Source organism: Cervus canadensis, chromosome 22 (assembly GCF_019320065.1).
Source record: "Cervus canadensis isolate Bull #8, Minnesota chromosome 22, ASM1932006v1, whole genome shotgun sequence".
Lineage (NCBI taxonomy): Eukaryota > Metazoa > Chordata > Mammalia > Artiodactyla > Cervidae > Cervus > Cervus canadensis.
The window spans coordinates 21,462,657-21,490,013 of NC_057407.1; the positions used below are offsets into that span (position 1 = coordinate 21,462,657).

Consider the following 27,357-nt stretch of genomic DNA (forward strand, 5'->3'; position numbering starts at 1 on the left):
ATAGAAATAAACAATACATATCCATGCCAAGATCACTTAAATTTAAATGAGATCTAATGTGAACTGAATACACACTCAGCATCATATATAGCAGCCATCCATGACGGTGCCGAAAAAGTAGGCATTTGTGGGATGCCTAGAGGGATGTTAACTGGTAGATTTGGTACTTTGGGAAGGTTCACATTGGGTAGGTTCACATTGGGTAGATTACTGGTTAAACTCCTGTGGAAGAAACAGACAGAAAGAAAAAATACCATCACAGTGACAATGCAGATGTGGCAGAAGCACACAACAGCTGTAAATAAACTGGCTAAGTCCACAGAAAGACAACAGTGAAAACTTAAGCAACACATTTCAGAAAGCAGCTTACGGATGGGGTGCTGTGGTGTGGCTCAGTTGTTCAGAGAGAAATGATAAAAATTAATGGGAAAAAAATTAACCACAGAGCGACTGAAAAGTGTGGACACTCATGGACACCTATATACAATGATGTTACACATGTTATTTCAATGCCTGTGTGAGGGGCTTTCAGTTTCCAGATCCACTGCTGTGAGGGTCTGGACCTGTCTCAGACAAAAAATTTTAAGTTGAGGGAATTCTTGGCCTTGCTGTGGCTAGGGTTGCAGTGAAGTAGCTGGGACTGATAGAAAGGGTAGAACACTTTGATTTTTTCACTCTTGTTTACGAGTTATTTTTGATGGAGGCACATTTTCTTAAGTCAGAGAGTAGGTACAAGATGGAGCAGGAAATTCACCCACTTGAACCCACACATAACGATAGTGGACAAAACCTGAATTCTTTCCAACCCCTACTTCTGAAGACAGTGTATGTGCAATGGGGCATCAGGGTAGATGGCAAAGATAAAGGAATTGTGTCAAGAGGAACGATTAGCTTTGTATAATTTTATAGAACACTTAAAGAAAATGGAGACCTCCCCTCCCAAACTAAGTCTAATTAATGCAGATAAATGCTTACACTCAAAAAAAAAAAAGGAAAAGAATCCCAAATTCAGCTCTTACAGTAAATTCTTTGACCACAAGAGGATTTAAAATGCGGTCTTCTGCTATAAGCAATTACTTCTGAAAGTGAGATAGAGACTGGAGGAAAGGATGACAGGGCCGTGTAGAGCGCTGGGGATATTCTGTTTCTTGATTTGTGTGATTGTCATTTGAATATTAATCAAGTTTTATATTTTCTGTAAAAAGTCAAAATTTAAGTTAAAAAGTAATAAACAGTTAAAAATTGTGACCTTGTATCAGGTTTTCTTTTTGAGCAAAGATTGATCAACTGAGGAGATGAAAGAGAGATGGATGGCTTTATGAGTAAAGAAAGGAAGTAAAACAAAATGAAAACTCCAAAGCGAATCAACCACATCTCTTTGGAGGGACTGTGTCATACACTGCTCAACCAGCTGGCATCGTGAGATTCTGTAGTGGCATTTCAAGGGTGTTCCATCCAGCCAAAGTCACTGGCACAGTGGAGCCCAGCCTAACTCTGCATCTGAGAGGAGCCTTCCTGTTTAAGTGGAGTTGACAGCATTTTGGCAAAGAAGTTGAGGTTTTCTTTTTGGATCTTGCAGAAGAAGAGTAAGTTTTGCCAAAGCAGCTCTGCCCCGGGCAAGCTGTATTTGACTAACACAGCTCTTGCAAAGGCTGGAGCTGCCTCTGGGCTTGCTGAGGGGGGCAAATCTCCTGATAGGTTTGAAATTTTGGACCCCTGAGATAATCTGGACATCTGTCTCCCTCTAGAAATGAGCTGGCCTTTCATAATGGGAATAGAGCCCTGGATGGTAGATGGAGGAACCTAGGATGCAAAATTGCCAGCCCGGCATTCTCTTCCTCAAGGGAAACAGGTGTCTCGAACGTTTGTCCTTAACACTTCACATTTGGGGAAAGCCAATTACACTTCTCTGCTTGGGACGAAGGGGCGCTCTCGTGGGAATGATCAAGAGCTTAGCTAAAGCTATTAAGTAGAAGGAAAATGGAACTCTGACTTCCATGTTTCTCTGTTTAACTGAGGAATCTGCCTTTGAATTCGGTCCCTGGTGGTTCTCATTCTTAAACACTGCTATGCAATAAAACCATTGGCGATTTCCACTGAGACATGTGTAAGCCTATATAAGCAAATGTGATCATTAAATGATACACACACTGAATATTGATCAAGGAATTAGAAGATCTTTCGAGATGGCAGCCTGGAAAGTTAAAATGTCAATTCTGAGCAAATTAAAAGTAGCTAGGAATGAATAACATACAAATATATGCAACAGCAACTCAATTTAAACACATTAGCGGAGGGTGGGCACACAAATTAGAAATGAGTTTTGTTTTAAACATGAAATTTTTTTAAAATACTTAATCAAAACATATTGTATTGGCAAAGTATGACATTTGGCCAGACTGCTGTACTGGACTCATAGAAACATTTTCGTTCTGTGACATATCCTTGTGATCTAGTTTTAAAAGGCTGAAGAAACATGCTTGACATTTCTGATTTTAGCAAAATAACATAGTGTATTACTAATGTTATTGATAATTCATTTGGATATTAATAACATATTAATCATCTAAGAGTCAATTTCAAGCATTATATGTGACTCATATATATGTGAAAGGGGGAATTTTCCTGTAGCACTCAGGTCTACAGAGTGGTAGACTGCAGTGGCTGATGGATATGACAAATTATAACTTTAGAGGGCTGTTTAGCAACTGCATAGAAACAAGTCCAGCATACTTCTCTGTAAAAATCATAATTGGGTATCTCTGGATAGTGTAAGAAGTGTAAATTGCAATCGTAACAACAGATACATGTTAAAAATTAAGACTCATTCATTTTGGGTACTGCTGAATGAGTTTGGGGACCTTTTCATTTTGGGGACCTTTTTCAGGGTAGCTCCCATTCATGTCAAAGGACTCATCCCTGGAGCACTAGATTAAAATACTCTCAGTTGCTCTCTCTCACAAAAGGATGAAAATTACAAATGTGTGCACATCTCATCATGTCTATGGATGATAGAGTCATTCCCTACGTCCAGGATTAATTTTGGGGCTTTCCTGGTGGCTCAGATGGTAAAGAATCTGTCTGCAATGCAGGAGGCCTGGGTTCGATCCCTCGGTTGAGAAAATCCCCTAGAAAAGGGCATGGCAACCCACTCCAGTATTCTTGCCTGGGGAATCCCATGGACAGAGGAGCCAGGTGGGTTATAGCCCACGGGGTCGCAAAGAGTTGGACACAACTGAGTGACTAGCACACTTATGTCTTGGGCAGAGAGGGTATTGTTGGGTCTTCTCTCAAAGTCTTCTGCTTTAGATTTCTGGATGGGGTTAGATTTAGGACACAGAAAGCCTTCCATTGTATCAACTGTTTGTTGCCTGGATACATGTAGTATATCTTGTCTTGTCTGTGTGCTCTGAACACTAAAACTTCTTTCCTGGTGTATCCTTAGGTCTAATCCCTACTTTGGTCCATGGGGCACTCTTGGATATCTTTCTAGAGTTTAGAGGGGGTGTTTCTCAACTTTTTGTTTACTATCACCACCCGTGTTCCCCATAAAAGTCATTTTTCTTGTGTGCATGTTGCTCAGACCCAACCAGATTGAAACCTCCATTCAGGGGAATGTATCTTTTTTTTTTCAATTTCTTTTCCCCATAGTTCTCCTGTGGTACGCGTAACAGTTTTCAGCCTGTAAAGGTTTCTTAATATATACCAGCTAATCAATACATGCTTACTGAACACCTGCCCTAGGTCCTGTCTGAGGGGTTAGGAAGGCACTGCTGATTAAATGTGTATATGGAATGAATATGGAAAATCAGATTTTCTAGAATGTCACTGTTAGAAAGTCTTGGGTATTCAAAGTTCCTGTTTTACAAAGGAGGACACTGAGGCTCAAGAAGGTCATTGGATTTCCCCAAGGTCACTCAGCAAGTTACTAGCAGAGTTAAAGAGTTCTTCCTCTTAGTCTAATATTTGTCTATTTCATACCAGGACACCTGCATATTGCTATGGTATCTTTGGCCTGACATTTTATTAAGATATTGACATCTTTAATAATCTGGGAAAAGACAATATTTTAATATTTTTCACATGTCTATCTCAGGCAGAGAGACAGCGTGAGCATTTTGAGAAATGAGAAACCCAGTTTTTCCAGTGTGCATGTATCAAGAAGCAGTGTTTAGTTCTACAATTCAGAACCATCCTGACCTGAAAGGGGCAACTGTGAAGCGTGGATTCCTTGTGCTGGGAAGTGAGACTGGAGATGATCTGTCAGCACAAGAGTAGTGCAGGGGGCTTTCTGCAAGCTTTAGATTAGACACTTGCTAAGCTTTCTTCCACATGGGGCAGGATGACATGACTAGCAACAAATCAACTCTTAAAAGCTGGTAGAATGCGGTCCATCTGCTAGGACCAGAAGCTCATACTCAGGGCCACTGGAAGGGTTCTGAACAACCTGCCCAGCTGTGGGTGGCGGCCCTATGACGTATCCTGATGGAAACCCCTGACAGGGCCATGGGCTCCAGCCCGGGCTTGCCCTCGAGAGGCTGACTGACTTCAGCTGTGGTGAGAAGCTATGGGATGACATTTTCCACCAAAGCCTGGAGATTCAAATCATGACCACCATCTGGTTTAATGGAAACAGAGATGCAGCTCCCCTTTTCTCTTCTTGCAGAGATGGAAGCTCACCTTTCTAGAGAAAGGCAGCAATAAGGACCCGGTCATTTCACCCTTTCTATCAAATGACTTCAGTTGTATGAAACCTTAATGATGATGCTCTATTTTCTTTTACAGGACCATATTTTGAAGGAAGAAAATCTGAAGGATAAAGAATATTTAAACTCCTTTCTTAGGAACTTTGATATATTGGTAGCATTTCCTTGTCAGAGTTCTGTTTTGCTTTAACATTTTAAATATTTTGTTAACTCTTGAACAATGTGGGGCTTTAGAAGCACTGACTCCTGTGCAGTTAAAAATTCACATATAAGTTTATACTTAGCCCTTGTACCCATGGTTCCCCCTTATCCTCAGTTCCATTTCTGTGGATTCAACCAACCTCTGTGTAGAACTGTCATATTTACTACCAGAAAAAAACCCCTGTATTAGCGGACCTGTGCCATTCAAACCCATGCTGTTCAAGAGTCAACTGGACCAGTTTTTCCTGAAGTAGGTTTTACAATGCATTTCTCAGTCATTTTATGTAAATCAGGTGCTGTAACGATGACTTTTGAAAAGTAGAACAGAACTATTTGAGTTTAAGAACTGTTCGGGAGAAAGGCTGTGGTGTTTGTTTCTGCGTGTATGTGTGTGTGCCGCAGGACCATGTCACACAATTAGAGACGACTGAGCAAACCACCCAAGTCAACTTCTTATTTCTGAGCACCCTGGTGAGAGCCACTCCAAAAGGATCATTCTTTATCTGAGCAAAGAAAGGGACCTCTGCGTCTTTATCAACCCTCTATCTAGAGGTCAGACAGAAGCTCATGGTTTCCTCTTACATGGTAAGAAGCAGAGCGATTTATTCCTTCTGATCACACTGGTGCGCTCTCAATTTTGTATTCCCTTTTATACCCTTTACATATGCCAGCCATTCTGCAAATCTATTCCACGGTATCCACATTCTGTTTACAAATCAGCTAATAAAATGTAGGTGATTTCAGACAATTTAAATTTAGCATATGTATTAGCTGGCATTTTCCAATACCTCTACTTACTCTGAAAACCATGTATTTAGTATGAATTAAAACTATTTAGTATGAATTAAATAAACCGCAGTCATATTCATGAGCCCACTCACAGCACAGTTTAGGAGAGAAAAAAGCTACTTAAGAAAAAAACACATCCCTATAAACTATTTTTAGGTTATTACTCACAAATGATCAACTCTTTGCTAATTTTCAGATCTTTAAATTACTAATCTGAGAGTTCATATTTTATTTATTTCTACCCCTTAAAAACACCATGTGAGAACATTCCCAGACCAAGACTTCCACCCATTTCCAATTGTGAAAATGATTCTGAGTCTACTTTTACTTCTGACTGATTACGTATATGTTATGGTGCAGAAGGTTTCTGAAGAATTTAACAGGTTAAAAATGACTTCAGGGACGTGATTACAGAGCTTCAGGACAAATCTCACATACTGAGTAGAGACGTTTTTAAAACTTAAGTTTTACAGATGAGAAGACACTTACAGAGGTTCAAGCCCTTGCCTTCTGGCTACTAACTGGAGAGCAAGGCCCCTGACTCTAGGGCCCTGTAAGAAACAGGAACATCCGGAAGCCCATCACTTCCTCCCGTGCGTGCTGATGGTAGTAGCCTTCACCATTTAAACCCAAGTAAGTAAATGCTATTTCAAGACCACTGCTATTTTCAAAATGTGAGTATTACTCATTTTAACCTTTTCTTTTTTCACAATCGTTCTGCACAGGACAACTGTCTTCATTCGAGTGAGCATTTAAAAAAGTACACTTGTTCACGCTTTATCATCAAAGGTCCCGTTTCTATTCTCATGAGTTGAAAGTCAGCAGGGTTGTATTAAGAAACTGTTGTAAACCTGAGAATTATAAGCAAAAATTTATATATATATATATATTTTGGTACTTGCAAATGAAGAGCTACTGCCTATTAACCTGCTCAGTAGGTTAGAAGTTAAGAGACTCAATTAGGCTCAGAAGTCAAGAGACTTCTTATGTGGCTCAGATGTGGAAAGGGGGGGGGGGGTGGGTTGAAAAACCTATTTTGCATTGATTCTTTTATGAGTCAGAATCTGATCCAGTGTAATATCAGAAAACCACTGAAACACAGGGTGCAAGTCAAGGCTTCCAAGTTGAGAGAAGGCTCCTGAACATCTGCTCTGGAGCGCCTGACAGGGTGTGGTACACACCCTCCTTCACTTTGCGCTGGTTGCCACATCCCACAGATGTAAAGGACCAAAAGAACAAAATGGTTTGCCTACAGAAAAAAAAAAAAAAGAGAGAGAGAGAGAATCTAACAGAGCAAAGCTCTTATCAGGCTTTACTGGAGCTTTTCTAAGCCTATCAGAAAATTCTCTCCCTCAAGAAGTTCTTCACTTCTCCAGAAACGCGGTGGGGGGAGGGTCTGACAGACTGACCCCCCGGCAGCCTTCAGTGACAGCCCCGTTTCCTCGCCGGGGAATGGAGGCGGCCCTGAATCTGCTGCCCGTTTCTGACAGGGTCTGTCTGCCAGGCAGCCGTGGAAACTGTCAAAATCACAACCTAAGGGTTTCCTGTGCTTGGTCCTACAGGATAAATATCCTGCTGGGAAAATAAGCAATAATTCATAAAGTTCTAGATTAAGCACAGGCAAACAAGTTTTGGTATTACTGTACTCTCCGAGTTTTGAAATACTCCTTGGAGGCTACCCAGGAGACAAGGGCGTTGGGTAGATGAGGGGGGTATGCAGAGTTTCCTAAACGTATTTGGCCACAAAGACCTTTTCTTGAGGAGCACCTCAAAAGCCTAGGCCAAGAAATGACAAACTGGCTCACAGGCCAGTTTCCTGCTTTTGTAAATAAAGTCATAGGGGAATACAGCTACACTTGTTCATTTACCTATTGTCTGTTGCTGCTTTAGGGCTACTGTAGAGTGGAGAGCTGATACAGATTGTGTGGCTTGAAAAGCCTAAATATTTACTATCTGGTCTTTCACGAAAAAGATTCCTGACTCCTTGTCTAGATTCCTATGGAATCCACTTTGGGAAATGTCAATTCCTAGGGGTAAAACCACTAAAGAAAGATACACAGTACAAATATTATAGGCAGGTTTATATCCCATATTGCTTATCTATCTTGTGCAATAAAATGAAGATTTCATTTCATGAAACATTTCTCAACCTCTTCCCCGCTCCCCTCCTTGGACAAGGAGGGTATGAGCATCATAGTTGTGAGTAATGTGTTTGCTCGCCGTCCATGTAAACAATGGAACACCATAAGACACCATTAATCCATTTCTGTATGACTCTCCAGCCATTTGCACCCAAACTCCGATAGTATCAAAAGAGGTTTCCTTACTTGACTGGTTCCCATGACTCCCGCTCAAAGCCCCTGTGAATGGATTGTGCAATTGAGGACTCCATCAAATCCACATATCTAACCACAAGTGGGGCAAACAGGTCTTGCAGGTGTCTGTGAAATTTTCCATTGCACAAATTATCTAGAACAGATAAGCAAAAGCTCAGTAAGAATCCACGGTAGCTTTATCAGCATACAACATTGACACAGAGAGGACTGTTTTCTCTTTTAAATATACTGCTTCTTAAAAAGCCAAAAAGGAGGAGGAAGAGGACGAAGATGAGGAGGAGGAGGATGGGAAGAAGGAGGAGAAGAAGCAAAGCAAAAGGTACATGAATGGCATCATGCTTCAATCTGCGTGGAAGGATAATGGAATTCAAAAACCTTTTACTCGTTTGTGTCACTCTCCAGAAAAGGGAATAAAAGAATGCCCCCTTAAAGAACAACAAAAGCAAAAAGTGGTACATTGTTTTTCCATTAGGTTTTCTTTATACCTGCTCCCTTTTCCTCCTTATGCTACCAGGAAGAAAGAATTCTGTATCCCTTCTTTCCTTCATCATTCTCTCTGAGGAGGACGGTCTATTTCATGGCTATGTGGTGCTCTAAGACACTCTGAAACACTTAGGTGCTACTTAGACTGAAATTGTTTTTCATCTAGGAAGCATCTTTTGATTAAAAATTCAAAATGTGTAGAGCTGAAGTTAATTAGCTTGTTCAAGAGCAAATAAAACACACGGGCATGGGCACCCCTTTCTCACTGAGCTTGGGTTTTTCTGCCTAGTGAAGAGAGGGCTTCCTGCAACATGATGCTTGTTGGAAGAAAGGGAATTTTATCAGCTGTAACCTATTTTTTTTTTCTTTAAAGTAACCATAAAACTCGGAAGAACTGTGTCCAACGTGTAGCCTGCCTGGGATAAATACATTTGGGTCATCAGTTATCTGCACACTACTTAAGAAAGTCAAAGAGTCAAAGATGATACATACAATCAGTCCGGAGAAAATCATTCAGCAGCTGAAACAGTGGGAAGCTGTCCCACGTGTCTGGGGGCTGCACTTCCAACGCCGCATCCATGTCCACTGCAAAGAGTGACAGGAACGTCTCGGCATGTTCCACCATCAAGTCTGACCACCACGCGAAGGCCTTTGAGATGTGGCAGAAAAACAACAGATAAAGAGGTGATGAGCTTTTTGTCTCTGACCTAAGATGTGAAGTCAAGCCCTGGATGTTAAAGACTGATTGTGCATCCAGCAGGGTTTGGTAATTTTATTGTAAAGAGAACAGCACTTTGGGATATAGCTGGGCCTCTACGTGGCCCAGGGCAATAGTTTTCATGATTCCAGGCCTGCTTTAGAAATCTGCAGCTGTAGAAATGACAAGCACAGAACTTCTGTTCAATTTACAATAACTCAGTACCTTTTGAGTCATGCTCTTTATCGCTCTTGTTGACTAGTTCTTGCTCTAAAGTATTAGAATTTGGGAGTTTCTTCACTGTGTTTATGGGTTTTCTGCTGGTCTAACTTGAAAATTGATAATTATTGTTTATTATCTCTATGCATCTGGGGCCTAATTGTCTGTGGTTTCGTACAAGCTCAGCAACTCACGTTTTCCCTACACGTTGGAAATGTTACTCCTATTTCATACCAAGGCAAAGGAAACTATTGTTGTATTGTCGCAAAACTTTTGAGCTGAAATCTCTTTAAGCAGGGAGCCTCTGGTTTTGCATCCTGTCTATAGGAAAGATCAGGCTTTAAGCTACGAGACACTCAGTAAGATTAGGACTTACTTTTCTGAGGGCTGGACACATATGTACATTGAAAACCAAAAATATCAGTGAAGTAACTCATTTTCATGCACATGGGTCCTTGGAAATCATTGTGCAGGGTCTCAGAGGTGACATTCACATCAGATGGGCCAGATGTGAATGCAATTCAAAGGCATGCATGCATGTTGACTAATCATTTCTGGCAGGGAGCATGCAGAATGAGTGGCAGTGTCAACAGGCCCCCTTTTTATCCCCTTTTGCTGATTTCAAAGAGAGCAGAAAAACAAAAACAATTTGCCAGCCCTTTTTATTCCCCTACCTCCCCACCCCGTGCCATAAAGTATTTACACGGGAAACACTTTCCAGAGCATTCATCGAAAAAAAGATGGGAAGGCATTTCAAAACATGAAAGATGATTATGGAAATAATTCCATAAATAAAAGAGGTTGTTCAATGGCCAAGCTCTTCTGTGACCTCTTAGTTATCTGGGGATATTCTAACAGCCACCAGGAGGCAGAATAGGGGTCCACCTCTCTTCTTTCATGAGATTTCATTTTACTTACTTCTCCTTTATCAACATGTGGCTGGTTTGCAAATTAAATGGAAAAAATCAAGTCATGGACCATTCTGCAAGGGCAGCTTGGCTGGAAATAGACACCTGCTGTTTCCATTTTAACTTACAGTAAAACCTCAGTGATTCAGAGTAAGGGAAGAGAAGAGATGCTAGTCTGTCAGCAAAAAACCTCAATTACTGGGCTTTCTAAAAAAGAACGTTCATTTAGCCGCTTTTCAAAGCAGTCTATACCTGGGAGCCCAAGTACAAAGTATTCATTGATTAGCTATCACTAAGTGTATGGTAAACTTAAAAGTAATTTTTAAATTTCAAATAATTGTAGATAAACTGACTTATAAATTGAAGTAAAAGAGATGGGAGCTTTAATTTCATAGATCCTGGGATAAAACTTGGAAGAAGAGCCTTTAGAATTTCTAGAGAAAGTTGAGATAATGTCAAACATTTTACTGAAGAGAAATTAAAAGAGCCACATCTGTAGTTGAATTGTCACAAATTAGGAGGAATTGGTTCTGAATCGATGAGATTTTACTGCAGTTTTACCACCTGCGGATGACAGCCCTGGGGTTTGGGGCTTGTTTCACTGACTACCTGGCTAAATCCAGCTGAGGCAGAAACCCTCCACTCCTCCCCCAGAGCTCTCCTAGCCATCTGCCTTCTAGGCAGAGACCGTCTAAACACTCAAACTTGCTAGAGTCCCACTGCTGCCACCCAACCCTGTGTGGAGGGCTGATTCTCGTCAGTTCTGATGGAGGATATCTGCAGTAATCACAAAGGCGCATCTAACCCTGGCTGCTACTTATGCTTTAGTCATTTGTTTCCCTTCACATCTTCAGAGTGAGTTCAAAAGAATAGTAACTGGGGAGACTGAAATGCCTTCCCAGACACAATTTGGCTCTAGGGTGACAAGAAAACAAAACAAAACACAAAATGAAACAAAACAAAAACTAATCCTAAATGCCTAAAATAAAAATTTTCTCAGACCAACCTCTTATCTGGTTTTTACCAGCTTTATTGAAAAGTTGCAAACCAGAGGCCTTAAGAAGCACCCATTTTTACTCTCTACAGAAAATTTAGTCCCTTGTTAGAATCTGATAAATTGTTGAGAAATTATCTACAGTTGTTATATTAATAATCATATAGATTGGCAGCCCTATGAAGAACAATGACTACTACAATATGAATTATTACCATTAATATCTGGCAGAGAAACCTGGTATTCTAGCAAAGGAAGAGAGATTAAATAGGGGGGTTGTTGGAGAAGTGAAGTCCAACTTTATTTTTCTATACCCACAGTAATTCTTTCAGAACCTCATAATCAAACTGACTCACTGAGAAGAAGAAAAAGATTTAATCACCAAAAAAGCCATTTCTTAATTTTAATCAAATGAACAGAGTCTGTGTACCTGGACTGGGCAAGGCAAAGGTTTAAAATAAAATAACAATGACATCTATATTTACTTTATACTTGCTCATACAGGTGAATGGTATTTTTGTACGTGTCTATGGGTGTCAAAAATCTTCAGAAATCTTTTCCAAAGACAAGAAGGAGTTGTACTTTGGTTTCTAGATACTTACCCAGCGTTTTTCATTATTTAAAGGCAAAGATGTACACTTCAGGAGTATGGTCAACCACACTGAACACACTCTATATTTTCTACACAAACTACATGTATATATGTACCCCTATGTGTAGCACAATACATATATACATATACATACGTATACATAGAGAGAGAGATTGGGAAAGTGAAGTCAACAGTACATGAAGGTATAATTCCTGTGTGTGTGCAGGTGTGTATATGCACATAACTTAGGCTCTGAGAGCAGAATTATGTTGTAATTTAGAGATTTGGGTGACAACTGCTACCATATACTGCATGTGTGTGTGCATACAACAATATTCTTAGCTGGTGGGGATTGTGTTTTCTCCTGAAATATTTAATTACTTTATATTGGAATTCAAAGTAGTTTTAAGGATTATTGACTTCTGTGGGGGAGGGGATACCATTTGTCACTTTTATTAGTGTGGTGCCACCAAACGGCATGACGGCTAAGGTCCAGCTAAGATTCATGTTTAGGATTTACTGATTTTCTAGAGTTCACTGGGCATCTAGAGAAGATGGCAGTGAGTACTGGTCAGGAGGAAAAAAATTTCGTCCTTTATCCTCTTGGCAGCAAAACCTCATCCTCTCATCCTCAGTGTGCCAGGGCAAATTTTACTTCTTTAGTTGCAGCTAAGGGTCCCTTGACCAGGTGTTACCCTGCAATCAGCTGGACAGTTTAAAAAAAATCACCAGGGCTGAGGGAAATGCCTCTGTGCTCATAGATGGTTAGTTTTTGATCAACTGAGTAACGCGGTTTTGTGACTGGGTGAAAGGACTGATTTCAGAAATAAACCTCTACATTTATCAAAAAGCAAACTGGGCCTCTGAATTCCAAAGTATACCAAAGTTTTCATTCCTCGCTTCCAAAGTCAGTAAATGAGAACAGAACTGAATTTATTTCTGCCCTATTTATGAATGGCTTTTGAACACGTAAAATTCAAATATTTTTGTAATGATGGTTATGAGGGTGGTTTAAGATGGTGATTAGTACTGAGTGAAGAAGGGCTTTTTGGAAAACTGGGGAAAAGAGGCTTCTTTGGACTATCAACTTCTCTTTGGTACCACTTGTGAGTCATTTGGGAAAATGTTCTCCTCTCTCAGACTGCAGTAGCCTCAGAAAATAACTTGATTAAATCAAGCATATGTGTCCATTTCCTTCTTCAATCATTCACTGAAAGAAAACCATCTGCTTTGTATCCATGTCTTCAAAAATCTGGTCTGAAATATTGGGAAAAGCCTCAACACCCAAATCAGGAAAGGACTGGCCAGATCCCTCCATGCCTCTGGAGATGATTCTGTGGACACCCAGAAAGAACATACTTACCATCACAATGAACCCCAGATGCCCCCATCTGAAAAGAACATCACATAGGATAGAGTAGAATAAAAAACTCTAGCCCAACTTAATTTTCTGTCTGAAAGTGCCTACATTTGGAGGGTGTTGACTTGGCCCCTCTTCTCACTCCTGGCTGTGCGTTTGCTCGGTGTTGCAGGAGTTAGTTGTACCTACCTCAAGGGGTCTTCACCCCATTCTCAGTGAGGGTTTGGGGGACATCATGATTCGTTGGCACTCTCTCTATATATAAATACTGTATATATGGTTCACATACAGACAGTTGTAGAGGAAGATTAGTATCACTCTGGCTAGCTACTGGTAACTAGGCTCGGTACTCATCTGCTGGGATGAAGGTAAGTACAGACGGACAGAGGAGCTACAACACGCTAAGGGGACAGAGTCAAGGCAGCTCGGAGGCGTGTGTTGGGATGTAACCGCAGTCATTGTTAAGTATATCAATTGCTTCATGCACGCACAAGAGAATCACCCACATTGACCCTGCTGTGGAAGGCCACCCATTTCACAAGCAGTCCACTGGAAATTGCTGTTACATTCCTTGGGTCGGTGTTAGGAAGCAGGGGCACTGGGAAAAGTCCCATTAGAAGACATGGTACTGGAAGGGCATGCACAGACTATGACAGCAGGTGGCTGACTCATTCATTTGGGTCACATACCTCTTTTCCCTGCCACGATCAGCCAAGATTGAGTGGAACAGTAGAAAAACAGGGAGGAAATTTAAATATGCAATCAGGCATTAGTTGGGATGATTGTCTTTATGGTGTATTATTTAACTATACTGTTGATTTTCATTTACTCATGGGAATTAGCATTTTAGGTGCCTTTGACATTACTTTTTTTGATGCCCTCTTTTCCCCCTTGTAGATCTGGTTGGAGGGGAAGAGTGAGCATGAGTGAGGTTTTTTAAATAGGCGATTTTAAGAGAAATGCTTTTAAATCTCAGTTTTGAAACAAGTGGTGTAACAGTTTGATCATAAGGAAATCTTGGAATCTTTTCTTGGAAGGGGTGGGTTGTTTAAGTCCTTACAGGTTTTGGATTGAATTAGCCTCTAAATCCCTCAGTGTATAATGATCAAAATAATAATTTTGACAGTGGCTAGTTAAAAAAAAAAAAAGGAAGCTGTATTTATTTAGATGTAGGTTGGAGAATCAACAAGTTGAACAACACAGAATAATTTGTTTCTATCACTGAGTTTAGCAACCCAGGTCATCTGAGATTAACAAATGAAGACTCTAGGGCGAGTAGACTAAGTTACAGAGATAAATTCAAAAAGACGGCTCTCAATCCACACACCAAATAAAATAAATCGAAACAACAGTGGTAGCAACAGAAACAGCCACAAAAGACCAAAAAGTATTTCATATGTTCCTGACAATAACCATATGCTGCTTGAATAATTATCTCAAAGATGTACTCACCTCTTTGGCTTGTTGCTAGAAATATCTGAAAACTCAAGCTGAAACGTACATCACACAACCCACTTTTTGGCTGTTTTAAACAACCCTGTAAAGGATCCTCCTTGCAAAACGGCCACTTTCATTTGCTTCACAAGGTCAGTTAAAAGAAAATGGGAGTTAAGACATCGTAGTCACAAAGTTGCCAGTAAATCAGTTGTGCAGATCTTCTGAGGAACAGAGACCCTGCCCCCCTGGCACCCGCTTACCTCTGCGTGGTGCTCTTCGTTCTGCTGAAGAACTTCAATGACTAGTTCAGCAAGACGTATTGTATCTTCCAGCTTTTTGGCAGGAGTGATTAACCGGCCTACATTTTCTGTAGTACAAGAATTTGTGTTAAAATTCAGTGAAAGTAGTGGGCTAACTTTGTGGCCATTAGAACTAGTGGATAAGAAATTCCAAAGATTATCCCTTTTTTTTTTTTAAGGTTTCATGCAAATGTTAAGTGCCATATAATTAGTAGTGAGCAAACCAGAAAGCCATTTTATTATTATTATCACCATCATTATTATAATACATACTAAGAAAAAGCAGTGCTCCAGCTTCCAATTTGCTTATTAAAGCTGTATGAAGACTATGACAGCCCGTTACAAATTTAGCGACATTTTGTACACATGTTCTTTAAAGACAGCATAAATGGACTATCGTATATCCCTCTCTAGGCAGTGTTTGTGCTACCTGAGTTGGGAAGATGGAACAGAAGCTTAGTCTTGATTGCTGCTCCATCTGTTTCCTGGCTTTGTCCCTAAACAATACAACAGCATTGTTTTTCATTCAAGGTCTGCATGTTTAACAGGTATTGGAATGTTCATTTTAAAAAAGCAGACTTAAAGGTCTGGCTGTTTTAAGTTGTCCAGGGAGGAGACTGAGAATCAATGGACATTCCTAGGCCATTAGATAGAAAGCAGGATAGAATTTTTAAAAGAACATAGGGTGTAGAGTATTGGATGAAGTGGTTTGTTCCACTGGTTTGTACAAGTGAAATTTTATCAGTGAGATGGCAACAATGCGCTTTAGGTTCTACTGTGTTGAAAGGGCTTTTATTGCACTTAAGAACAAGCTGAACCCTGGTTTCCAAACTCTGGTTTTCATTTTATCCTTTATAGAGCTAAATTCATGAAGGTTTGGCAATGTTATTATGTTACAAAGAACTGTTTTTTTTTTTTTTTCCTGTTGGGGTGGGGGCAAAGAGTAATATTTGAAACAAAGATTTCCTAAGCCAATGAAATGGCCTGAATTCAACCAGTCTAAACTCATAGGTGAACTCGTAGTTTGTGCTCAGACCCCTTCCAATCTTGAAGCCTGAGTCATCTATAGCCCATGGTGTATAACAGCAATTAGGATCCTTTAGCACAATTCCACAAGGAGGGTATACGTGTGCACGAAAGGACTGCTGAAAGTTATTTCAATCTCCTCATCTGAAGCAGATACGTTTTGACTTCAGGGTTTTACTTGCCAGAGAAGGTAACTCAATGCTTCACAGGAAGGGCTGGTGTGCTGTTGGTGGTTTGGTTGTGTGTGTTTGTCAGGGGAGTGGTAAACAAAATGGTAGGAGGTGGCTAATTTAAAAAGAAGAGAAACAAGTAGCTTCTCATAATATTTTCCTAATTTTTTGTGCGTTTGTTATATAGGTGATGAACATGGAAGATGATTAATAATGTAGGATTTAACAACAAGATAGAAAAATTCTGTGAAACACTATGCAAAAGGAGTGGTCCAGCCAATGGGAACTATGAATGATGGAGGGGGTTGGTCAGATAATTGAGGTGGTGCAAGTTTCACTCTAACAAGGCCTGATGACTGGTGTGAAAATGAGCTTTTGGAATCAGGCCAACAGAATGCTCCGTTGTCTCTGCCAGGTTCAGGTGGAAGTGTGGCTGCATAGAAGGTCGGGGCTTGAAGGTGGGAGCTGTGGGGAAATAATCTGCAGATTAGACAGAGAATCTCCACCCAGATAAGGAGATGTGCACAGCTCAGGGGCTAACATCTCACTGCCTGGTCCACAGAAATAATACCTGGAGAAAGACTGAGTGATGGGTTTGATACCTGTGCTTCTGCGGTGCCTGGTCTGTTTGTAATTTCACAAATGGACTATCATAATTTCATTAGTAGACTTTCAGGCATTTCTAACAAACATACTGTGTATATATGTTGAGGTAATATGTGTAGAGTGAGGTATTTGCATTTTGATAGTAAATATGCACAGGCTACTTTTTTGTTAGTTGATATTCACATTTACACATCAATTTGCAAATTCCTCATCCTATGCTTATTACCTATTCGACACATACACCCACATACACACATCACACACTTACATACATTTTCTAGTAACCAGACAAGCCTGCATGTTAATACAAATCTGCAGGAAATCCCACTTGGGGCACATCTTTGAAATCTCTTACTTACAAAACAGAGAATAGTATCCTTTTGGGCAGAACACATATCGAATCTAGGGAAATTCTAGATGTCCATGAGACACGATGCAGTAGTGGAAATCATTCCCATCAATATTTTTATGTACTTTTATTTCAAAGATGTAAATGATTTTTGTGTTGGGAGAAATCCAAGATGCATAAGCTAGGATCACCTGAAGATTTGTTTTAATATGCAGTGCTCTGATATTGACTACCATATATATCAATAGATACACATAAAGTGTACATGTGCACACAATCTTCCTGTGAGTGTGTACACTTGTACGCAAATATGTGTATGCCTGATGTATATATACAGACAGTATGTTTAATAAAATCTTTTGCAATTTTGCTTTAACCAGCAACCATTTCATGTAAGTAGGTTAAGTATGCTTGAATCTAGAATATTTGATCTTTCAATGAACCCATGTAGCCAGACTTTCATTTATTATTAATTAGCTGCAATTGCATTATCTATAGATCAAGCTACTATATTGAGACACGACTTTATTTTCCTCTTACTTGCACTGTTGACTCACTAGTTAGTAAAAATGGTACTAAAATCAACTTGTTTAAGATGTTGTCTTTAAAGAAAATATTGTGCAAAATCCTGTAGCCCCTCTTCCATCCCCCCAACAGAGATCAAGGAGAAATTTGTGCTTAGATATGATTTTTTTTTGGGGGGGGGTCATGTCTGCTGTCTGCAATATCTGGAAACATACTGTAATATTCCTATCACCCAATCTTGTACTAGCTGGAGCACTGACACAGGGGAACTAAAAATATAATATACTTAGTAAACATTTCATACAACAGAATTGAAGCTCATAACATAGAAAAAAAAATCATCATGCAAAATGTTATGCAACAATGTTATTTTGTGCTGACACTGAGATTTGAAAATGTTGCATATGTCAGACAGAGCTAGACAAAAAAAATGTGGACATTTGGAAATAATGCTCTCTTTTCAAGTCTCTCAAAACCTACGGTGTCAAACTTGAGAGTCTGAGCCTCAGGTTAGTATGCTAAACAAAATTTCCAGAGAAATGAACAGAAAAGCAAACTAAACTAGAAAGCTGTCGCATAAAGGAAACGTAAAAGTTTACAGTACTTGGTTTTGGCCTAGGCATGCCTTTGAGCCTCTGATATAACATGCTGGTCTGCGTTTGGGTGGGTGGAGGAGGCCCAGGAGGTGGCGGGGGAGCTGCTTGGGTAGGTGAGGAGAGACGGTTAAAAAAAAAAAAAAAAAAGGTAAAGAGACAAAGTGACTATCACAAAGGTGACAAGTAAGATGACAAACTCTGAAAAGAACAACCAAACAAGCAAAAATGATCACACACGAATTGAGAGCTGCTGCTTTCCTGGTGTGACTGCAGCGTTACAGAGGTCTGACATTGCCTGACGAGGCACGAGGCTCTTACCACCGTACTGAGACACTCAGAGGCAGGATGCCTTCATCCGGTGGGAACACATGGGTGATGGTGGCGGTACCACTGACCGCAAGAAGATAGACTTCTTGTACAGTGAAGCACACCTAAATGTTAACAGCTGCTTCCTCCTTCCAGATGTCCAGAAATAGCACGTGATGTCAACATAGTTGGGGGATATGACTTCTCATCCTCAAGAGGGTACTTAACTTCCTATGGAACCTTCTCCCCTCTACGTAAGCCTCTCCAGGCCTCAGCTTCCTCCTCTATAAACTGAGAATATTAACGTCTTCTTTTTGTATACCTTGAGGGGTTGCCAAGAACAGCAAAGAAAACAATGCATGGGCTGGATCTCTGTAAAGCTTCAGGTGCCTACAAATCTTCACTGTTATCTCCCACGTGGTAAGAAAGCAGGAATTAATTGCTTTGCAAAAGCAGATGAAGGGCCATTATTAGTTCAATTGAGCTGGGGAATATTCTTGCTCCCTTTGTGGAATTTCAACATGTCAAAATCTGTCATTTTGCGGGAAAAAAAAAAATGTGTGGTATCTGATTGTTTCCAGCTCATTTAATTATTTTCAATTTGGAATTCTCATGGCTTTTATATTGTGGGTTGAATCATATATAAAAACTTGCCAGCTTATCAAATATGTTACTTGCTATTCCAAATGTTAGAATACGGTAATCAGCACTTGACCCATCTGTCATGTGGTTTTACAGTATCAGCACAGCAAACATCCTATAACAATAGCCTCTCCTTCAACACAAGCGCAGAGCGCTATCAGCTTCTGCCTTCTCTGTCTGTAGTGAGTGTCTCATTAACCTCGGACCTGGTCCTTTCTCATGGCTTTCATTTATAAAGCAAGCTGTATGGTGAGGGGGACATTCTACATTGCCAAGCCTGCTTCTTGGTTTGCCTGAATTTCTCAATTGGGAAAACGAAGTTTACTGCAGGCTTATAGGAAATGGAATTCTAGCAGCAATAATAAAAAATACAAGAAATAGGGATAAATATCCTGGCAAACCATCTCTTAAAAGCAAAAGTTGATATCATCCTTTTCTTGTGGGATCACCTCAATGTTTGAAATGAAGGACTAAAAAAATATTCTACTCCCCAGTCTCCTCTTACTTAAATTTTTTGTTTGGGAAAGAGTGTATGTAAATGGACTTTTTAAAAAAATCAGTTTTAAATGACAGCTATATAAAGGAAGGTACTTACTAACCTCTTCTTTATAAAAAAGAATTCTATATTTTATGTCTTGTTAAAATCTGCTTTTCCACCTACAGCGGGGTGCAAAGTTGGGAGCATTTCTGGTAACACCTCTTCTGGTTCTCTGAATGAATGTGTATTACCCGAGTGTGTAATTCTTAGGGAAACTCCTCATTTATTCTTTCCCAGATAACAGAAACTATGTAAACCACTTCGTAAGTCACTTTATAAAACAATGAAATGCCCCAGGGCGGATCCGTAACCGGCAAGGCAGCAGATACATATTTCAGCTCAATGGGTCTCAATGAAAATTCGTAAAGGGATTCCCTCCTGCCAACTGTCTGTCCAGAATTCTGACAGTGAGGTTTGCCACCATAGAAAAACAAGCTCCCTATTTTTTTCCCCTTCACAGAGCAAAACAAAAACATCATACCTTGGTTTCCAACTTCATTTACCCAATTACCATTGCTCATGTTTACACAATTAAATCTGCTTGGCTTCCAGAGAGGGAGTTAAATGTGACTGCAGAAAAATAAAAAAGAGAATTCCTCTGCAGGCTCAGCTAAGCAAAGGAAGAGAGGCATCCAGGAGCGAGAGATTCTCCAATAGCCCTTAAATAACCTGACCAGCTCTGACTCCAGCAAGCCAGTTAATTGCCACTTCCAGAAACATTGTATGAGAAATGGATATGGTTGATGGAGAGCACACTTAAAACCAAGTTCCAACCTATATATGTTTTGCTAAAGATGCCAGTGTTTGTATTACGTTATTACTGACAATAACTATCCTGGAGCAATTCACTAGGATTTGGAGGTAGGGATGGATAAAAGCTAGAGTGGGAAGAGAAAGCCAAACAGATAGCCACAACATGCTTCCCAGAATACGCTGCCTACCTAAAACAATGGCTCCACGGACCACACATTTCAGAACAGGGTCATAATTCAATGTAACTTCTTCAGTGGGGCAGGCCATCATGTATACTTGATCCCCTGTATCCTCATCACTCCCTTTCAGAAGATTCCATTTTTAGGGCAATATAAAGTATATGTTACTAAAGACCAGTAGATGAGTCACTAATTGTTTACCCTTTTTATTGAAGCCATCTTTGACTTCTCCCCATAACGACATGGGTGGCGTGGCCTGTCCAATCTACCTCTACTGTGTCTCTTGATTTTACCTCCCACTGTACGAGACCATGTGGCTATACTCTTGCTGACAAAGTAGATGTTCAACTCACGTCTCATCATCTCCACCTCAACGGTTGCTAAAGACTCCAAACCAGCCTTTAGTTCCTTCCCTCCCCTGTAGTTCATTGCTCACGCAGCATCCACAGTGATCCTCATACAGCACACATCTGAACCTATCATACTCTTGCTCAAAGCCTTTAAGAGACTCCCTACCACGCCTCCCCCCAGCCCCAAGAGTTATACCTTCATAACAAAGACTCAACTCTTCTGATGATACCTCTACTTGAGCTCTTATGGTCCTTGACTAACAGCCAATGATATGCATGTTTGTCTTTCCCTGTACCCACTGAATTCTGTATTTCTAGGGACTAGTACAGTAGCTGGTCCAGAGCAGTAAATTCTCAGTGGATCCAGCCCAATGGTGTGCTTTCATGGAAAACCAAATATTCTGTGGTTGCAATATGCATAAAAACTATATGGGCAACTTTCATCTCTTAGCCAAAGCTCCTGGTTATGGAGCAAATGCATGTAGCTGAATTGCTGAATAGCAAACATTGTAACTTCTACTTGCAAACCAGAGAAAAACTTCAGGTGTTTTAATGCAATGAAAAATGATTTAAGATAATGAGAAATCTTTGTATTCAAGTTAAAATATATTATATCCACAAGAAAGAAATAATGCTATTAAGATATACACACACACACACACAAAGATATATATATATATAGACACACACACATACACATACATACATATATATATATATATTTTTTTTTCCTCCAATTTGGTATCTTTATATCCAAGGTCAGCCTTGTCCTCGAGACTGAGCTGTTGTACCTAAGAAAAGTAAACTTAATTCTGGCGAGACACAGTAATGGATATCTGCTATTCTTGTATGTGCAGTTGCCTTGCTTAGAACTGCCTCTCTTCCACTCTATGCGGCTTTAGTGGGAATGTTAAGCAATGAGTCCTAAATAGGAGCAGCCATGTGAGCCAAGCCAGGGCAACCATAACACCCCACGTCATCATGGGTATTATGACTGGCTCAGGGACTGACACGTGACCCAAGCCTGGCCAATAAGAGTGTTCTCTGGAACTGTATACAGTTTCATAGAGAGGAAACCTCTTTCTTCATTGTGCCTCAGCATCTGGGATAAAAACCTGGTGCTATCTGTGGCAATTTTGCCCCCAACCCCTGCTGTCATGACAGTCACATTAAAGAAGACTGACAGCAGCTGGAGAGATCAAGACACAGTAAAAGCCTTTATTTCTGAGTCCGATCCCTCCATGCATTTCCTACCTACACAGGCCAAAAATGACCTTTTCTTGCTTAAGCTACTTATGGTGGTGGTGGTTGTTTTTGAACACTTGCTCTAGTAAGACTACTTATTTAATAGTACTATTAAATATTCACCCAGTCCCCAAATAAACTTTCACTTATATGGTTGTGGGTGCTCTAGGACAGACTCTGGGACATCTGGTTGAATGACGAGTAGGCCTTCAACAAGGCCGAGGAACATCCCAGGCAGTTCTCAGGGAATCAGCCCTGGGCGTCCAGCACATCCTCCTCTGCCATGCATCAAGGACCCCAGCCCAGGTGAAATCCCTGTGTACGGCATGCCTGCAGCATCCTGCATCTCCTTCTACAACACAGTCTCCAGATGAAATCACTTGTTTTACTGCCTGTCCTCTCCCTGAGAAGTTTATTGGGAGCTGCCTGAGGGCAAGGGATCTGGGCTGCTTTTTCTCATGGCTCCCTTCCCTGGTTCCTGACCCAGTTCCTGGAACTCAATGGGTATTTAACATATGTGGAACTTGTAACATTTTCTTTTGAAATTTATGATAAAGAGATAAATCGGCTGCTTCTTATAGTCCATTGACATTCAAACTGCAGCCCCTGCTGCAGCAGCTTCATCATCAGTGTGTTAGAAATGCAGATTTCCATGCCCCTCTCTAGACTTACCAAATCAGAATGTACGTTTTAACGAGATCCCCAGAGATTTGTATAAAGATTAAATTTTGAGAAGCACTGCTTTCTGTTCCATTTCTGAAATCAAATAATATGTCTATATTGTACATTTGGATTTGGGGGTTTCCTTTTAAATAATAATATACCAATAATGACATAATTTTATGTTTATAATAACATATATAAAACTTTGTCTCTATGGATAGATAGTAATGAGGGCTTATTATGTACCAGGCACTGTGTTAAGAGCTATGTTGGAAATATATGTTTTAATCTTTGCAACAATGCTTTAAGAGGAGGAAACATTATTAGCCCCTTTTACAGAAAACAAAGGGGCTTCCCAGGTGGTGCTAGTGGTAAAGAATCTGCCTGCCAATGCAGGAGGCATAAGAGAGAGGCAGGTTTGATTCCTGGGTTGGGAAGATAACTGGTGGAGGAAATACCAACCCACTCCAGTATTCTTGACTGGAGAATCCCACAGATGGAGAAGCCTGGTGGGCTATGGTCCACAGGGTCGCAAAGAGTTGGACATGAGTAAAGCAACTTAGCACGCATGCACAGAAAACAAAAGTGAGACTTAAACAGGTTAAAAAATAATTGGAGCCAAGACTGTGTGATGTAAACTTTTGACATAACAGATTCTGGGTGTTCAGGCTGGTCCTGGGAGACTGTTTTCTTGGAGCTGTGCATTTAGGATTCTGGTATGTGGACTCTGGGATCTCTCAACTGTCACACTAGAAACCAGTTACTAGATCGTGAGTGGGGACAGTATCTCTTGAATGAAAGACATAGCAGCCTGGTGGGCGGGGGGGTCAGTGTGGGGGTGGGTGAAGGCCCTAAAGAATGTGCAGGACCCCAGACAAGAGTTGCTTACTTGCCCATCTTATTTTGAAACTGGCTTCTTTTCTCTATACCTTGGTCTCCCCATCTGTCAAATGGTGGTTTGGGATTAAGTGATTGAGAAACCTCTTCTAATTTTATCACTAACAACCACAAGTCTTTCATAGTACAGAAGTTGAAAGTGTGGGCTTGGAATTAGGTTCATGTTCAAATTCTGTCTCTACAACTAACCAGCTGTGTGCCCTTGGGCAAGTTACTTAACATCTCTCTGTTTCATTTCTCTGCATTTCTACAGAAAACAGTGATTTTTTTATTTCGTGGAGTGTAAGAGGCACATTTGAACATTTCTGAAATTGGATGCATCTTACATTTGATGGGTGTGTCACAATTTAGTTGGCAGCATTATTTTATTCTTAGGACTACATAAATTAATGGTGCATCTTATAATTGATGGCTTTTAGATTCAATGAAATATGGCAACAAAATACTTACAGAATTGTTGTGAAAATTAAATGAGATATGCATGTATCTACTTAGCACATACTAAATTCTCAATAAATGACAGTTGTTATCGTGATCGGCAGCATGTCTTTTTGTTCTGGGAGAAGAGATGTCAGTTTCATATTTATTGATTCATGGCATATTTTTAACACATCCTCTTTTCCTCCAGGATCTTCCTTGTTTGAGAGTGTTTGAAACATGTTTCTCCCTGCCCTCCTCACTTTTCATAAAGTATAGATGAGATACTAGTCTACAGGATAATTCTGGCTTGGAAACCCTGGTTTATGTATCACTGAAATAAGAAAGATGAAAAGATGAACATTTACTCCACTGTGTAAGACAGGATGTGTTAGATTGGCCTTGTTTTAGGAGTTTAGGATGGCCTGGATCTTGCTGAGATGGGAGTTACCCTCACTGGTCTCTTGGGTGAGTGGCTCCATACTGTGTGTTGAGTGTCACAAGCTTGCTTGTCTCTTTTTTTCTTCTTCAACTGGACTCAGACCTATAAGACTTGATGGAAACAGGGAAAGATACGGAACCTCACTACTACAGAATCTGCCTGAAAATCCTTTGGATAAATTTGACTTGCTCTAGAAGGTTTCTGTCATTTGGGAAGAAAAGAAAAATCCTCAGTTCTCTGACAATCTCAGGGGATCTCACTGCCCTCAGGAAGACTTCAAAGGGGAAACATTTTGGCAATGATCTAGGCCCAGAAGACTGCTCTGACTTTGGTGGTTTTCCTGAAATAAAAGTTGTAAGCAATTGTGTGTGTAATCCACTGAATGAAAGGGTATTATCCAATTGCTATCATGCTGGCTGGAAAGGCTGAATGGAGGAAAGAGACCCCTCCCCCACAATAAAAGAAAAAAAAGCATGGTGTTTGAATTTAGAATGATGTGGGTTCAAATCCTGCTGAAGAGTGTCATTTATCCTTTCCAAACCTCAGCCTCCTCATCGGTAAGAAGGGCAGTAATGAAACCTTCTCAATGGGACTAAGGTAACAAATGAATCAGATCCTTCTTATTAAGTCCTTAGCACAGTGCTTGGGCCCATGGGTAGGCTGTCTGTCTGTCTGGCTATAGATCTATCTATTTTGCAAATCCTTGCTGTATTTGAAGGAAAAATCATACAAGTATTTAGCAGAGAACTGAGGCAAGCCAGCAATAGGGGTGTAGACTTTCTCAGAGATTTGCTGGGTTCAGAACACGTGACGGTTTAAATGGAAATGTATTTAAAATAATAGAATTCATTTGCAGGAGTCACAGCTTTTCTTTCATTGAGTAACAGCCTTTTACATCTCTCTCTCTCTCTTTTTTTTTTTGAGATACTGTAATTAAACTGAACATGCAATTTCTAATAATGCTCTCAGACAGAAAGCATAAGTCCACCAAAATGCCATCTGTAGAGTCCCGGAGCCTCGCAAAGCACAGTCTGACTGCAGGCTTCAGCAGCTGTCTGTTTGCACCTCAATTTTTGTATGGATAACTCCAGTTGTGCCTGGCCACCTCCACACAGTTAGTTTTGCACACCTATCCATGTATTCACGCTTTGTTCCCTCTACGGAAACTGAAAAGGTAGGGGGAGAGTAAAAATTAAAGATGTAAAGATCAGGAAAGCATTGATGATGATTTTGATTACAGCTGAGATCTACTTTGCCCAGAAGGGGCCTCGGATGTACCAAGCTTTAAACCCAACTCTGCTTTGATCTTAACTTTTGGGTCCACTTTTACCTTCTCCCTCCTCCTCAATCTTGTTTCTCTATCTCTGCCGGTATGGTTTTTCTGGAGTGCAAATCACCAAGCTGCCCTCTTGCTTAAAGAGCCTCACTGGCTCTCTGTCACCTTTGGATGGGAGACGTGGAATTTTTCTTGTGAAAACTGTCTATAGAAATTGGTACAGATTCCAGGTGAAGAACCCATGGACCATGAGAGACCATCTGAACTCTGTATTAGGAATGTACAGGGAGATCTCATCTGCTGCCTCTGTTGCCGTCATCGGCACCCACTCCTGCTGTCACTTCAGCCTGTTGTCCAACCACACTGAGTTACAGAGAAGTTCAGAGTATGGCCTCTGCCTGGCCTCAGACTCTGGCTCTGCACTTTGGCTTCTAGGAACATGTTATTTAACCTCTGCATATCTTAGCTTGCTCCTTTCTAATAAGGGAATAATAGTAGTAGCTATCTCATAAGAGATTTTGAGGCTTAAATGAGTGAATACATATAAATTACTTAAGAGTCATAGGTGGCGTGTAATACACACTGAATAAGCTTTAGCTATTTTTATTAATGCTATGGTTTTATGTATTTGCACATATTACTCTCTTTAGCTAGGATGCCTCTCCACTTTCCCATCCCATCTCCTTTTCACTGATTCTATTTCATCTTTTAAGATGCAGTTCAAACTTGCCATCCCTGGAAAGACTTCTATGGCTTTCCAACAATGCCTTCTAACACACAACTCTACACATTAGTGTTGCTGAGTACAGAATTTGTAATTTACATTTAATTACCCAATGACACATATGCCCTATGAGGGTATCAGCTGTTTCTTCTTGTTTACATAGTCCCTGGTTTTACCAGTGTACCTGGCACATGGCAGGCTCCCACTAAGCACCTGTCAAATGAATGAATGAATGAATGAATGAATGAATGAGTGAATGGATAAATGAATATCTTCCCTTCCAGGAAGAGAAAAGCGTGTATGCCTTGAACATAGGTTTGTGAGTCTCCAAATACTTATTACTAGCTTAGTGCTTGGCATGTGCTCAAAAATGCTTTCTGAATTGATCTGAAACACATTCAAATTTACTCAAATGATAATTATCTTTGGAGAAGTCTTTAGACCTTAAAACCACGATCCATACTATATATTTGTTACAGCTTTCCTCAAAATAGATTCAGAAGTTTGGGGACCAAACAAGAAGAAAACTGCCATAGCCAGAAAACTTCTAAGGGCTTTCCTCTCATGAAACTTCTAGCAATGGCCCCCGTTTAGCCACCTGTGTGTGCATCCTGCCCCATCACGTGGTACAT

General features: G+C 40.4%; 1 protein-coding gene across 11 annotated transcripts in view; it reads right to left on the reverse strand.

Moving 5' to 3' along the window:
• CADPS (calcium dependent secretion activator) overlaps window positions 1–27,357 on the reverse strand; it is a 469,363-nt gene that overhangs the window by 85,610 nt on the left and 356,396 nt on the right. For 4 of the 11 annotated variants that reach the window (XM_043442949.1, XM_043442951.1, XM_043442954.1 and 1 more), the window contains 3 exons: window positions 14,983–15,089; window positions 9,008–9,164; window positions 8,024–8,165 (listed from right to left, as the gene is read on the reverse strand). In XM_043442949.1, the coding sequence (XP_043298884.1) occupies window positions 8,024–8,165; window positions 9,008–9,164; window positions 14,983–15,089 (406 nt within the window). Of the gene's footprint in view, window positions 1–75; window positions 223–8,023; window positions 8,166–9,007; window positions 9,165–10,349; window positions 10,371–13,974; window positions 13,984–14,982; window positions 15,090–27,357 lie in introns of all 11 variants that reach the window. The other 7 variants (XM_043442950.1, XM_043442948.1, XM_043442947.1 and 4 more) reach the window with 5 other exon arrangements.